The sequence below is a fragment of the Cinclus cinclus genome, chromosome 3 (assembly GCF_963662255.1).
Source record: "Cinclus cinclus chromosome 3, bCinCin1.1, whole genome shotgun sequence".
NCBI classification, from domain to species: Eukaryota; Metazoa; Chordata; class Aves; order Passeriformes; family Cinclidae; genus Cinclus; species Cinclus cinclus.
Genome location: NC_085048.1, coordinates 111,222,013 through 111,237,967, shown reverse-complemented (window position 1 = coordinate 111,237,967; position 15,955 = coordinate 111,222,013). Strand labels below are relative to the sequence as shown.

Below are 15,955 nucleotides of genomic sequence, written 5' to 3'. Positions count from 1 at the left end.
GCAGATTACGGAGACTCTCGTATGACAGGGACTCTGTGATGATCTCAACCTCTGGCTCCCCTGCTGGTTGTGAGGACCCTGTTTTCTGATCCTTATAATCCAGGTGCTTTGTTTTCACCTTAGACTTTCTAGTTTCCATGGGGGCAATTGCTGCTGGTTGTGAGTGCCCTTGCAGTTCAGCTGGAACCTGGAGAGATGTAACATTTGTGGGTTCCACTGCTGCACCATCAGGTTCTCCCTCTTTAAGGCAGGGGGAGTTTCTCAAGAGCTGGGGAAAGGTACTCCTTCAGCATTTGGCCCATCTCCTTCACTAGAAACCCCACCCACTCTGGGTGGTTCCTTTCTGAGGTGAGCTCTGGGGCAGAGTCAGGCTCAGGGGCAACATCCTTAACCTCTGGGGCAGAATCCTTAGTCTCTGGGGCAGGGGCAGGGTCAGGGTCAGGCTCTGGGGCAGAATCCTTAGTCTCTGGGGCAGAGCCAGGCTGTGGGGAAGAATCCCTATTTCTTGGGGGACGTATCAGGGTTGTCATCCAAGTCATTCTCCCCTCATCTCGGAATGTTAAATAGAACAGGTTTACAAGGCCTATTAGCAATGTCAGCCACTGTATGATATCATTACTACTTACAAGAGATTTGAACCCATCAAAAGCTGGTGGAGCAGACCCAAAAAACTGTGTAAGGGGTTGGGACAAAATTTTTCTTGGTGTCATATCCTCACAGTATGTACCATTATTAATGTAACCCCAAAACCATACAGTTAGAGTGTGATAGCCCTGAATCCATGTGCCCACCTTCCAGAGGAAGTTAAAAATCCATGAATTTCTCACGTTATCAGCCCACAAAATGAACTGGATAATAGTTACAGCAGCCTAAGTTATAGGACCCATGTTCAAGTAAGGGATTGCAAATGGGAGAGATAAAGCTGTGGCCACATGGAGCCCAAACCATGGTAAGCTGGACAACATGATGCCACCTAACACAAAACTGAGGTAACTCAAGAACTGTTATTCCTTTTTCGCCCTTTCCTCTCAATGCCCTTGGGCCTCATGTTGGGTGGCCAAAATCTGTCCTGGTTTGAAAGACAGGTGTTTGCTGAGGAAAGCAGAAGCCTCCCTTTGAACTGAAAAATGTGATCCTTCCTTCCTACAGATTATTATGATTTTGAAATTAAGGGAGCTCTCAGGCAAAGATATGGGGGTAGGAATAACAGTTCTTTACTAGTATATGTAACAAGACAAACAAGAACAACAACAGCTATGAAATTACCCACAAACAGAACAGTAACTCAGTCCCAGTCCCTTTCTGGCTGCAGGCACCTTTTCCCTGAGCTGCAGTTCCCTGCTGCTGGGCAGGTCCCGCAGAGCTGCAGGAGGACTGGGGGTGATGGCAGTGCTGTCCCAGGTGGGGGAGAGAGATGGAGAGAGTCCTCCGCTCACGGCGTCGGTCCCAGAGGATGGCTCCTGACGCTGGGATGGCAGGGATGGGACAGAGGCGGCAATCGTCCTTCTTGTCCGAACTCCGCGGGGAAAATGGGCCGAGGCCCAGCCTTCGGCTTCCACTTCTGGCAGTTTGAATCTCGCAGGGTTACCCTCTCCCCTCCCCTCCCCTCCCCTCCCCTCCCCTCCCCTCCCCTCCCCTCCCCTCCCCTCCCCTCCCCTCCCCCTTGACACCAGGGCCCAGTCAACAGGTATCTTAGCATGACAATGGGGAAAATTCCACAGAGGGAAAAGGGAAAGAACCAACCCCTAACACAAACTCAGACCCTGCATAGGCTGCATCCATTTGGAAGTTTCCATGACCATGATTGCAATTTCAAAAGGAATTTCTATAGCAGGATGTTTCCCTATTTCCCCTAAAGCAAAATCAGGTCATGACCATCAATCTCCTATGGATCTGAAAGGTTTCAGCTGAAAATCTGCCCCAAGGACAGGTGTTTTCACTTTACTGGGCAAGAGAAATGAGTGGGAATATTTCTAATTTCCAGAAAAATGCATAATTTTTTTCTGCAAATTGTGACATGAGAAACACTGCATGGAGATAAAAGGCATGTGCAGGATGGAGAGGAATGCTTCCTTTTCCTGCACTGCACTTCCAGGGTCCCAAGGTCCCACTGCAGCTCCTCCCACTCAAGACTTCACAATGGAGGAATTCTCACTGCACCACCACAGCACACTCCCAGTGACTGCACTCCAGGAGAGTCCACTGAGCCCATCAAGGAGTGAAACAAATTTAAAGAAATTCTTAAAGGAATGGATTTTAATAAACCGTGCAAAATGTCATGTCCAAGTCCAGATTCCAATAGTCATTTTAGGAGAAACATGCCCTGTACCTCCCTGCATGTTCAGACTTCGTCTCTTTGATGCTGCGGCTTGATCTTGGCCTGGAGAAAATGGAAAACACAAGAACATATCAGGAGGGAGAAAGAAAAAGGAAGGAAGAGTTGTAGCATGACAGCAGGCAAACCTTTCAAGCTTGGTCACCCTGATGAAGGAGAAAATGCAACACATCAAGCCAACAAGATGCAAAGCTCATTAATTGTCCTTAAGCATTCAGTTGCTGCAGTCACTGGCCAGAGCTGGCCAGGCTCCAGCTGAAATATAACAGTCTTTCCTCAGCATACATCATAACTCCCCAATTGTGCTGTCTTTTCTTTTGGAGCCAAGGGGCTCCTACAGCCTCCCTCAAGCAGCAAGAGCTGCCAAGCTGAGACACGAGTCTGCATGGAGGGCAGCTACTTTGGTTCTGCTGACAAAGCTTGGCTTTGCCTGCTTGTGGCTTTCACTGGTACCAGTCTCATGCTACATGTGGTCCGAACACGGCAGTATCCTGAGAAGGATATTCCACCTCCTTGCTCTCTCAAGAAGGAAAAGCCTTTTACCAACTCAACTGCTAGGCAAGTGTATTCACATTGCACTTTCAATGCACTACCAAAGCTTTCCAGTTGGAATGACATTTTTGTGACTCCTTCATTATTGCTGTCCTTCAGATAAGCTACATTGACAGCTACATTTTCTCATATATATTCAAGCCAATATCTTCCCATCAGGTACAGTACTATAACTCTTCTGTACCTCCTTGCCCTCTCTGTTTTAAACCCAGACCTAAATATTAAACATTGATAGGATTTTACATCTATACCCCGAAAATATAGCTGGGTTCTCATTTCACAGTGTCGTCCCAGGCACAGAGAAATTATGCCTGACATATACAGAAGCAGCACGTAAAGACAGAGACACCCCTCCAGCATCCAATATTTGGCCAAACAGAGTTTTCCAGTGCTGAAGTTGCCAGTCAAGGATCACAGTATTCAAAGATCTGCAGGATCCAGAGCTGTGCAATACAGCTCCCAAATGACACCACAAACATTACAGAGGGAATCAATACCAAGCCCAGCAGAGGACCCATCTTCAGGTGCTTTTAAGCCCTGCCTCCTCTTCCCCACCACCACCACCTCTGCTCTTGGGACACATGGTGTGGGGTTTGACATGGAGCTGGATCATCACAAATGGGCCAAATGGTGAATACACAGAGGTTTGCCTAAATACATGGGAGACAGCTGACTGTGCAAAGGAACCTCACAAGATGGCAAGAGGGAGCTGAATTGCAGAGTGGAGCAGCAGACACCTTGGCTTACCTCATCTCCTGGGACTCTTGGACATCCAGCTGCACAGAGCTGTGCAGAGACCCTGCAGCACTGCCAACACGGGGACTGACTGCCTTGGGTATAGGGGGGACCAAAGGCAGCCCCAATGACCCCTTCTTCATATCCCCACCTCTGGGATACAGCAAGGATGCCTGGAAAGAGTGGTACAAAGTGCTGAGATGAAGCATTCAGCCCTTCCTCACTGATGGCTGAAGACATTTAGCCATGCTTTTAACTGGGACCTGGCAGGGAAAGACCAGTCAAACTGCTGGAGTAGCTTAGCCTAGCATGGGGAATGAAAAGGCAAGTGGTGAGGGCGTGCTCATGCCCTAGACTTGCCAACTCTCTCCTTGGGCTCAGTTCACTGCAAGTGTGGCTATGATCCCAGCTGGAATCCACATGTTTGGTATCAAGATGTTCTGCGGTGCCACGGCCTCCACTGGCCTTTGGGATGGTATGGGAACAGGTTCAGATCACTGTTCTCTCCCTGCCTCTTAGGTACCTCACAGCCAGTGCTGATCTCCAGCCAAGTCTCCACAAAGCCATTCTGCAGGATATCAAAACCTGCTTTTCTCAAGCCCCTCAATTCTTCTGCTGCTGCCCTTCCCTCTTACAGTTGCCCAGCAGCCTTTCAGCCCAGAAGCTGCTGAGCTCTCACGATGCTCCGTGCTCTCCAGCTCCCACACCTCCATCATCTCAGGCTCACTGGCATTTAGGAAGTTCAGCAGAGCTCCCTGCCCTGCTGCTCTCTGGAAGGTCTCTGCCTGCCCAACTTTCTCCAGGGCCCCCATGCCATGGCCAGGAAGGGAGGTGGAGGCAGTGGAGACAGATGAACGCCCTTCCTCAGTATCCCATCATTTCTGGCACAACTAAAGGGCCAAATCAGGACCTATTTCCACTGCAGTGGAAGGATTAGATCCTGTCAGGAATACATTGGGCCTTTCCTCAGCAAGGCTGGAATCAAGTACATCAGCCTTTGATTGGACATTCTGTTTGCCAGAGCTGTTGCTCATCTGCCTCCTCCTGCACCCCATGGCAAACCCAAAACAACTGCAGGTGCTGGCCCTGCTGCAAAGGCAATCGTGTACCTGGGCTTGGAGCTCCTCTCCCCATGGCCACCTCCCATTCCTTCCCTCTGGACAAAGCCATGCCAGAGCACACAGCTGCCCAGAAGCTGACGAAATCTAGAAATAGCATCAGAGACAGCTGTGTACAAGGCCATGGCTGTACAACTCAAAAGCTGAGACCACCTGGAACTGACTTTGTAGCACTGCCTGTTCCAGCAAACTCCTTTTTCCTTAGCAATCAGACACAGCTGAAAGAAAACATATCCCAGACACAGACATGGTTCAAAAATACCTCTAGGTTATAAAATCTAACATGCTTGCTTGGCCAGATTGGACAACATAAGCAGCTTGGCCTGATTCTTGGGCTTTTCTCAGGCATAAGTCAGACAAGGAATTATGACAGAGCCCAGAAACCATTCAAAGACCGCTCCTGCCTTTGATGCATGCTGAGGATGTGAAGTTTGCACTACACACCCATTGCAAAGGCAGCGTGTTCTCTGACACTTCCCAGAAATGCAGTGTCCAGCTGAGCTCGTCTTGGCTCAGCTGGTTCCATGTGCTCACACCACAGGAAAAGCTCTCTGAGCTCTGCTTACAGTGCAGAAACTGAAAATCTATCACACAGGACTTAGCTTGGTCTCCTTACCATCTGTTCTTTTCCCTCTGAACTCAGCTCCCTGTTATTTCTAACTTCATCCTCACAGCCAGTGTCGTTTTTCCCAGTCTCGTGCTCTCCTCTGGACACCGTGCTTGGCTTGGTGGAAGGAGAGTCCTTCTGGATGGGAGGCAATGGCTTGGAGGGAAGGAGCATAGAGGGATTTGCCAGGGAAAACCTCTTGGCAAGAGGGTAGCCTGTCAGGCCTGCAAAGCGGACACACAAAATGTAACAAGAGGCTGCAATGCAAACTTAAAACATCAGAAGCTCCATGTTTCATGGGACACATTTCCTGGAAACTTTCCTGGAAACTTGCTGCACAGGGAAACATGCACCTGACAGCAGCCACCTGAGGCAGGCCACAGGATCACACCCTGAGCCACTTCCACAAAGCTCCCAGGGGAACTCCCTGGCCTCTGGGCTGCCCTGGGACAGCAGGGAGCCCAGAGCCCTGTGCTTCCCAGCAATGGCTCAGCTGCACATGCAGCCTCCTGCTCCTCTCCCTGCCCCACAGCTCAGCAGCCCTACAGCTCCACGGGGCACTGGCAGCAGCACAGCTCATGGCAGGGGGCACCTGCAGGGCACAACTGCTCCCTGGCAATGTGCACAGGCTCTCCAGGCTGGCACAAGACCCTTCCTCCCACCAGAGAGCGGCCCAGCTCCCACCTTACCTCTGTGGGAGGCTGAGCCAGCCTCACAGGGGAACAAGTGAGTTAGGTGAACTCCCACTTTTACAATCAATCTGTCTAATGGATGAGGAACACACGGGAGTTTTGAATTAATCAGAAAATCACTTTGTGGTTTTTTGTTGTTGTTGATGTTTTTTCCATGAAACTAGCATCACTGTAATTCCTCTGAATGGTATGGAGCTGGCAAGCCAGGAGAGAGAGCTTCTACTCCTTTCCTTATGTATTACTCATTGCCCATCAAGTACTTTGGGATCCCTTTCCTTCCAAACAGTTGGCAAACCACAGTGATCACAAGTATTTGACAATTACACCTAGGAAGTAGTTGTTTTCAGATGCTAGTTTTCAGGGCCTTTGTTTCTCTAAGTCCCACTCGGTTCTGGGTTGGGTTTTCTTGGTTGCTTTTATTTTGCTTTACAACAAAGGAAGTGATGGTACAAGAACAATGGCACCCCATGTTACAAGTAAAGGAAGCTTTGCGCTCCCCATTACATATCCTCAGTATTCAAGGAGCCCAAATCTTTAGGGAACAAATTAGCTTTCAAATGTTCCACTTCTGCTCAAATACTTGTCCCGTGGGTTTTATTCCCTGCTTTCTTTCCTGCAGACACACCCAAATCCAGTATAAACAAGACCTGCATCAAAACATTTCTCATCATGGCAGTTAAAAGCAATTCAAACTTTCCTTAATGGGAATGGAAGACGGCAGATCATAAAAAGAAGAACATCCTTAAACCAATCTTTTATTTATCCATAGAGAATGTACAGGTCAATTTATGAAAGCACAACAGGTAATATTTAATGAAATTGCACATTTCTAGTCCAAAATGAATCCAGCAAAAATGTCACCTTACTTACTGAGCAATACTTCTCTCTAGCTGCATTAAGCATTCCAGCTGCATATCACCCACAAAGGAGTCATTCCAAAGGGGCAAAACCCAGGATTTCTCAGAAATAACCCAGAGCAAAGGGACCTGGAAATCTCATCTGCTTTCTTCATCAGCTAATTATGTCTTCAAATTTCATCTCTCCTATCGTGACGTGCCCCAAAATGGCAAAGGAACAACAACAACAGGCTTTGATGGAGGCTTTCAACTCAAACGCATTGGCTGGCACAGATGCACCAGAGACCGCAGTTTGTCTGGCACAATTGTACTTGTCAGGGATCAGGCAAGGCAGGGACAGAGGGACAAGGCAGAAGGCATCTCCTCCCCCAGCCTCAGCCTGCAACACTGACACAGGCAGAGAGAGTCAGGCAAGAGATTTGTCATGGTGAACATTCCACAGGTGGCTCTGGGCTTGTGCTGTCAGAGGATGACAGACTCAGACCCTGCATAGGCTGCATCCCTTTGGAAGTTTCCATCTCCATAACTGGAAAATTCAAAAGGACTTTCTCTCACAGAAGGTTTCCCCTCTTTCTCCCAGAGCAAAACCAGGCAATGGCTTTGATAGTCCATGACTCTCTTTCAGATGTCAAAGGTTTCAGCTCAGAATCTGCCCCAAGGAAATGTTTTCACCTTCAAGGGCAGGAGGAAGGATTGAGAGGATTTCTAATTTCCTGCTAAATGCCTTCTTCTTCTCTGCTAATTCTGACATGAGAAAGACTGCATGGAGATAAAAGGTGTGTGCTGGATGGACAGGAATGTTTCCTTTTCCTGCACTGCACTTCCAGGGCCCCAAGGTCCCAATCCAGCTCTTGCCACTCAAGATTCACAATGCAGGAATTTTCATTGCACCACTGCAGCACACTCCAAGTGACTGGGCTCTGGGATAGTCCACTGAGCCCATCAAGGAATTCAAATGAGTTTAAAGAAATTTTTAAAAGAATGATTTTTAACAAAGCTTTCAAAATATCACCTCTAATTCAAGGCTCTAGTAGTAATTTTAAGACAGACATGCCCTGTACCTACCTGCATGTTCAGACTTCTTCTCTCTGATGCTGCTGATTGATCGTGGCCTTAAAAAATGGAAAACACAAGAACATATGAGGAGGGAGAAAGAGAAGGGAAGGAACATGTGTAGCAATCCTTCCTTGCTTGGTGCCTCTGATGAAGGAGAAAATGCAACACATCAAGCCAACAAGATGCAAAGCTCATTAATTGTCCTTAAGCATTCAGTTGCTGCAGCCAGGCAGAGCTGGCCAAGCTCCAGCTGAAACTCAGCAGTCATTCCTCAACTTGCACCATAACTCCCCAGTTCTGCTGTCTTTCCTTTTGGAGCCAAGGGGCTCCTACAGCCTCCCTCAAGCAGCAGGAGCTGCTAAGCTGAGACACGAGTCTGCATGGAGGGCAGCTACTTTGGTTCTGCTGACAAAGCTTGACTTTGCCTGCTTGTGGCTCTCACTGGTACCAGTCTCGTGCTACATGTGGTCCGAACACGGCAGTATCCTGAGAAGGATATTCCACCTCCTTGCTCTCTCAAGAAGGAAAAGCCTTTTACCAACTCAACTGCTAGGCAAGTGTATTCACATTGCACTTTCAATGCACTACCAAAGCTTTCCAGTTGGAATGACATTTTTGTGACTCCTTCATTATTGCTGTCCTTCAGATAAGCTACATTGACAGCTACATTTTCTCATATATATTCAAGCCAATATCTTCCCATCAGGTACAGTACTATAGCTCTTCTCTACCTCCTTGCCCTCTCTGTTTTAATCCCAGACCTAAATATTAAACATTGATAGGATTTTACAACTATACCCCGAAAATATAGCTGGGTTCTCATTTCACAGCGCCGTCCCAGGCACAGAGAAATTATGCCTGACATTTACAGAAGCAGCACGTAAAGACAGAGACACCCCTCCAGCATCCAATATTTGGCCAAACAGAGTTTTCCGGTGCTGAAGTTGCCAGTCAAGGATCACAGTATTCAAAGATCTGCAGGATCCAGAGCCATGCAATACAGCTCCCAAATGACACCACAAACATTACAGAGGGAATCAATACCAAGCCCAGCAGAGGACCCATCTTCAGGTGCTTTTAAGCCCTGCCTCCTCTTCCCCACCACCACCACCTCTGCTCTTGGGACACATGGTGTGGGGTTTGACATGGAGCTGGATCATCACAGATGGGCCAAATGGTGAATACACAGAGGTTTGCCTAAATACATGGGAGACAGCTGACTGTGCAAAGGAACCTCACAAGATGGCAAGAGGGAGCTGAACAGCAGAGTGGAGCAGCAGACACCTTGGCTTACCTCATCTCCTGGGACTCTTGGACATCCAGCTGCACAGAGCTGCGCAGAGACCCTGCAGCACTGCCAACACCGGGACTGACTGCCTTGGGTATAGGGGGGACCAAAGGCAGTCCCAATGACCCCTTCTTCATATCCCCACCTCTGGGATACAGCAAGGATGCCTGGAAAGAGTGGTACAAAGTGCTGAGATGAAGCATTCAGCCCTTCCTCACTGATGGCTGAAGACATTTAGCCATGCTTTAACTGGGACCTGGCAGGAAAAGACCAGTCAAACTGCTGGAGTAGCTTGGCCTAGCATGGGGAATGAAAAGGCAAGTGGTGAGGGCGTGCTCATGCCCTAGACTTGCCAACTCTCTCCTTGGGCTCAGTTCACTGCAAGTGTGGCTATGATCCCAGCTGGAATCCACATGTTTGGTATCAAGATGTTCTGCGGTGCCACGGCCTGTACTGGCCTTTGGGATGGTATGGGAACAGGTTCAGATCACTGTTCTCTCCCTGTCCCTTAGGCACCTCACAGCCAGTGCTGATCTCCAGCCAAGTCCCCACAAAGCCATTCTGCAGGATGTCAGAACCTGCTTTTCTCAAACCCCTCAATTCTTCTGCTGCTGCCCTTCCCTCTTACAGTTGCCCAGCAGCCTTTCAGCCCAGAAGCTGCTGAGCTCTCACGATGCTCCGTGCTCTCCAGCTCCCACACCTCCATCATCTCAGGCTCACTGGCATTTAGGAAGTTCAGCAGAGCTCCCTGCCCTGCTGCTCTCTGGAAGGTCTCTGCCTGCCCAAATTTCTCCACGGCCCCCATGCCATGGCCTGGAAGGGAGGTGGAGGCAGTGGAGACAGATGAACGCCCTTCCTCAGTATCCCATCATTTCTGGCACAACTAAAGGGCCAGATCAGGACCTGTTTGAACTGCAGTGGAAGGATTAGATCCTGTCAGGAATACATTGGGCCCTTCCTCAGCAAGGCTGGCATCAAGTACATCAGCCTTTGATTGGACATTCTGTTTGCCAAAGCTGTTGCTCATTTGCCTCCTCCTGCACCCCATGGTAAACCCAAAACAACTGCAGGTGCTGGCCCTGCTGCAAAGGAAATTGTGTGCCTGGGCTTTGAGCTGCTCTCCCCATGGCCACCTCCCATCCCTTCCCTCTGGACAAAGCCATGCCAGAGCACACAGCTGCCCAGAAGCTGACGAAATCTAGAAATAGCATCAGAGACAGCTGTGTACAAGGCCATGGCTGTACAACTCAAAAGCTGAGACCACCTGGAACTGACTTTGTAGCACTGCCTGTTCCAGCAAACTCCTTTTTCCTTAGCAAGCAGACACAGCTGATGGAATACATATCCCTGACACAGCCATGGTTCAAAAATACATGTAGGTTATAAAATCTAACATGCTTGCTTGGCAGATTGGACAACATAAGCAGCTTGGCCTGATTCTTGGGCTTTTCTCAGGCATAAGTCAGACAAGGAATTATGACAGAGCCCAGAAACCATTCAAAGACTTCTCCTGCCATTGATGCATGCTGAGGATGTGAAGTTTGCACTACACACCCATTGCAAAGGCAGCGTGTTCTCTGACACTTCCCAGAAGTGCAGTGTCCAGCTGAGCTCTTCCTTGGCCCAGCTGGTTCCATGTGCTCACACCACAGGAAAAGCTCTCTGAGCTCTGCTTACAGTGCAGAAAGTGAAAATCTATCACACAGGACTTAGCTCGGTCTCCTTACCATCTGTTCTTTTCCTTCTGAACTCAGCTCCCTGTTATTTCTAATTTTATCCTCGCAGCTGGTGCCGTTTCTCCCAGTCTCGTGCTCTCCTCTGGACACCGTGCTTGGCTTGGTGGAAGGAGAGTCCTTCTGGATGGGAGGCAATGGCTTGGAGGGAAGGAGCATAGAAGGATTTGCCAGGGAAAACTTCTTGGCAAGAGGGTAGCCAGTCAGGCCTGGAAAGTAGAGATATAAAACTGTAACAGAGGCTGCAATGCAAACCTAAAGCATCTGAAGCTCCATATTTCATAGAAGACATTTCCTGGAAACTTTCCTGGAAACTAGCTGCACAGGGAAACATGCACCTGACAGCAGCCACCTGAGGCAGGCCACAGGATCACACCCTGAGCCACTTCCACAGAGCTCCCAGGGGAACTTCCTGGCCTCTAGGCTGCTCTGGGACAGCAGGGAGCCCAGAGCCCTGTGCTTCCCAGCAATGGCTCAGCTGCACATGCAGCCTCCTGCTCCTCTCCCTGCCCCACAGCTCAGCAGCCCCACAGCTCCACGGGGCACTGGCAGCAGCACAGCTCATGGCAGGGGGCACCTGCAGGGCACAACTGCTCCCTGGCAATGTGCACAGGCTCTCCAGGCTGGCACAAGACCCTTCCTCCCACCAGAGAGCGGCCCAGCTCCCACCTTACCTCTGTGGGAGGCTGAACCAGCCTCACAAGGGATGAACTGCGTTAGGTGAAGTCCCATCTTTATCATAAACACGTCTAATGGGTGGGGCATTTGCAGGATTCTTGAACTTTGGAGAAAATTTCTTAGGTTTCATTTTTCAAGGACCTAGCCTGTGAACTATTCCTCTGAACACTATTGAGTTACCATGGCTGAACAGAAAGTTGGATGGCTCCAATGGGAAGAGGGGAAAAAAACTCCTTCTCTAGTGTGGCTTCTGTGAACACCCAATAAAGACCCACACAGCTGTGACTGCTGTTTCTGCAAACTACAAAGAGCTCTCAGCAAGCAGGCAGGACTTGCTGGCGTTTTCATAGCACCTTAATATCATTCTCAGTGTTACACCCAATTAGCAAGCAGAGGAAGAACAGGAAATTTATCTGTTGTGAGACCTGACATTGGTGGCAAACAAAGGAACAGAACTTGCGTCTCATGACCGTGTCCAGTTTGTGGTCAGCTGTGGCCACAGTCCCTGTCCTGACTGAAAGTTTGAGTGATTTGGCTACTGTGAAAAGAAGAGGACGCTAATGACAAAACATAATGAGTAAGCTAATGAGAAAATGTTGTGATGCCAGGGCTGTCCTTGCAAGATCACCTGTAGCTCACAGCCACCAACTCTGACACAGAGCCAGAACTGACCACCATGGACCAATTTTCCCTGAAATCTGGTGGAATTTGTCTCCATTTGACTCGGGCCTTTCAGCTCCTTTCTATCCTCACCTTTTCCTTCCGTGGTCTTTCCTTTTCCAGTAAAATCCATCTTTGAACCCGTGCTTCTGTCTCGCAGAAGTACCTGGGGTTGAATTTGGGAACTGTCTCGGAGCAGACGGCGATAGGAGCTCGGTCCCCAGCCCTAGAACAAGGTGGGGTGACTCCAATCGCCAGCAGTCGGCACAGACAGGCAGAGCCAGACGTGTCTCCTGCCACTGTGTCCGTGTCAACCACAACCTTCACAGCCCCTTGCGGGGCTGCCCCTTTGTGACGCGCTGGCCCGTGGTTCTCTCGTTTCCATGGCCACAGAGGCCCCACCCCAGCTCCATCCCTTTCCCTTCCCTTCCCAAGGGCAGCCAGCCCTGGGCCCGGTCGGAGGGTTTGGCACTGTCTAGGAAGTAGCCGCTTTCCTAAGCTGCTTTTCAAGGCCTTTATTTCTGTAATTCCCGCTCCGTTCTGCCTTGCAGCTTGTTGGTTGCGGATTTTGATTACTTCTCTTCACAACAAATAAGGTGGTGCCTTCCCCTCAGCAGCCCTGGGGATGTTCCTATGTGAAGCCATCTGTCTCACACGGTTTTAGACAATTTAAAACAGAACACTATGGATAAGCCGTCTCCTCTAAAGTGTTCCAACAATCCCGTTTCCAGCAAGAGGAAGTGAACAGTAAGAGATAAAGGTGGAAAAAAGGCCTGCCTCACCGCCCACACGGCCTGGGGGAGAGACAGCTGGGCCCCAATCTGGCAAGGGCCCCAACCTCGGCTGCTGGGCAAAGGAAAAGGAAAACCACCAGCCCACCACTAACATTACGTACAGCAAACGCCAAAAAACAACCTTACAACCAAAAAACTCATCTCCGCTTTCTGGCCGGGCCCTACAATCCCAGCCCGGCCCCGGCGCGGCCTTAGAAGGCTCCTTATGGTAAAGAGCTCCGGCCACCCCACCTAAAAACAATCACAGAACCCTCTCCTGCCCCGGCAAAATATTAACTTTTTCACTGCCCAAAATATGATTTTACAAATACTTTATTCTCTGTCCTGTGGAAAAAGAAACAGAGAACCAAAATGATAATATGTACAAAAACAGCACAAAAAACACCAAATTCAAAGTACGAGAAGAGTCAAGTCTCAGCTGAGGGAAGGAAGACATAGACTGAAATTCTTCCCTTTTTTTTATGCTACAGAAAAGCAACCCTTGTTTCCCTATAACACATAAAAAAATATGGGGTGGATTAAAGATTCTAACTCTAGATGTAAGAAGAAGCGTTGGTGTTAAAATAAACCAATGTTAAAATTGCTGTAAGTGCCCTAGGTTTAAATAGTAAAAAAACCCCTGCTTCTCCCTAGGGAAGAAGAAAAACACCCTCTATTTTTAAAAGTGGAGTAAGCTTTTGTTTCAACTATTATAATCCTTTAAGTGTGCCTCATAAGTTGATATGGTCCTCAGTATTAGTTATGAATTAAAATGTTAGTTGAGAAAAAAAATATTACATAATAACCAGATCTCTATCCTCCCTGACGGCTAAACACTAGAACAGCAAGACCACTTACAAATGGTTTCTTATGAAAAAATCTCTATAGGCTGAAGAATCTCCTCTCTGAAAGAAACAAGTAAATTACTATTTTAGAAAAGGTAAACGAACTGAGTTGTTCTTTGTATGTTGTCAATGTAAAAAAACAAATGTGTGGAAAGAAGAAGAGTAGTCTGAAGTTTTATTCTAATTTTTCTTCTTCTTTTTTCCCCTATAGTTTCTGGTAATAAAGTTTGTCTTTGTACCATTTAAAGCTAAGCCTGTTTTATCTTCCTCCTAATCCTATCTCACAACTAAAAACGTTCAAATTAACAATCCAAAACCACTACACTAAAGCAGTGTCTCCACCCAAACTCAAACTGAACCCAAAACACCCCACTGTGGAGACCCTAAAAGGCATTCCCTAGTTAGGGAGACACGAGAGGCTTCTCTCATAGCAAGCCCTGTTCTGTCATGCCAATGTAGCCCTGTTCTGTTCCCTGGGCCAGCCCCCTGCCCTCTCCCTGTCTCTCAGGCTTTTGGTCACTCCCACCCTGTTTCCCTGTTGGCTCCCATGCCCTAACCCCACCTTTGTGCCACCCCCATGTCCCCTGGTAAGTGCTCCCTGATGCTCCCCCTGCCCAGGACACCCATCTGCTTCAACCTGGACCCTCACCCCGACGTTCCCCTTTGTCTTTGCCTCTGACCCTGGACTATCCACGCAGTGGCTGAAATAAACATCTCCGTGGATCCCATACAAAGGCCCTTGCTGCTCCTTTACCTGCAACCATCTTAACAGCTATCCAGGCTACAACACCTGGGGAGACAAAGGAGACAAGAAGGATGTCCCAGCTCCCAACATTTCCTTTATCCCTACAGTAGCTGTACTCCAATTACTGCACACGAGAGTTTTACTTGATCCCTTTAATGCCAAGGGACCATGAAAGACTTGAACCTTGTTCAAGTCCAGCCTTGCCTGCCTATTTTGGAGTGGAGGGCAAAGACACAGACAACTTTGGGCGGGGGTAGAGCTGAAATTGCATTTTGCTGCTTCTGATTTCCTCCCTGCTTTTGCAGCAGAGGGACATCTTTGTCCCTGCAAACCACTCCCCTTTCCAAGTGAAATGTGGGCCTGGCTACCAGCTCCAGGTTCTTGAAGAGACTGCTGCGGTTGGCAACAGGAATTGTTGCTGAACTTTTTGTGTTACTTAAACCCCCCCCACCAATTCCACCAAGTGGATGAGGAAAGAGGCAAAGAGATTTCGGTGGAAGAAGGGAGGCCAAAAGCTTGAAAAAAGGATGAAAGAAATGCTCCGATGATGATGATGATGTTAGTAACATGAATGATTTATTTTTGGCAGCAAATGAACACCCGCTGCCGTCCAGCCCTCCCAGACTGGCAGGTCGAGCGGTGCCGTTTCCATGGCATGAGCTGCTGGTAGCCTGGGGACAGAAACCAGAAAGCCACGGTCAGTGGCAGCAGGCTCCTGTCCCCCCTGTCCCACCACAGCCTGTGCTCAGGCCAGGCTGCTGGCTGTGCTCAGAGCCCAAACCTCCCAGCCCATTCCCTCCTTGTTAGAGGAGAGCAGCGTGGCAGGACACGCTCCACCTCTTCTGCTCAAGCATGGCACAACAACCTCCTCAGCAGCTGCAAGAGCGACATTCTCGTGTGCCTGCTGCCGTTTGCCCTAAGCCCTTCTGCCACCCGAGCTGTGGAACCGGGTACCCACCTCTGGAGACCTGCTGCCAGGAGAGGAGCCGATCACACACAAGGTCCTTATCCTTTTGCAGGGGACATCCACACTGTGGACCCTCCCCGGGTAGCACCGGCACGGGATGCACTCCACGGACGGTGCCGGTGCTTCTCCATCTGGTCTGGACACAAGCTGCAATCTTTCTGGAAAAAACACAAGAACAATTGCATGAAAGTCATTTCAAAACAAGACCTGGAAACAAGAAAAAGCACCAAAGGTTGTCACCGTTTCACGGGCCTGGGGAAGGTCTGACCGCTCTTTATGATACTAAAATCTCTCCAGTGGTGGGGAAAAACCCT

At 49.0% G+C, this 15,955-nt stretch overlaps 1 protein-coding gene across 1 annotated transcript in view; it reads right to left on the bottom strand.

Annotated features, from left to right (window-relative positions):
• Window positions 1-2,341: 2,341 nt before the first annotated feature.
• The window catches only part of LOC134042028 (serine/threonine-protein kinase pim-1-like), a 28,582-nt gene continuing 14,968 nt past the window's right edge, over window positions 2,342-15,955 (bottom strand). The window contains exons 8-11 of the mRNA XM_062489102.1: window positions 12,112-12,208; window positions 7,962-8,008; window positions 5,357-5,503; window positions 2,342-2,380 (exon numbers count right to left, since the gene is read on the bottom strand). Of these exons, the coding sequence (XP_062345086.1) occupies window positions 2,342-2,380; window positions 5,357-5,503; window positions 7,962-8,008; window positions 12,112-12,208 (330 nt within the window). The remainder of the gene's footprint in view (window positions 2,381-5,356; window positions 5,504-7,961; window positions 8,009-12,111; window positions 12,209-15,955) is intronic.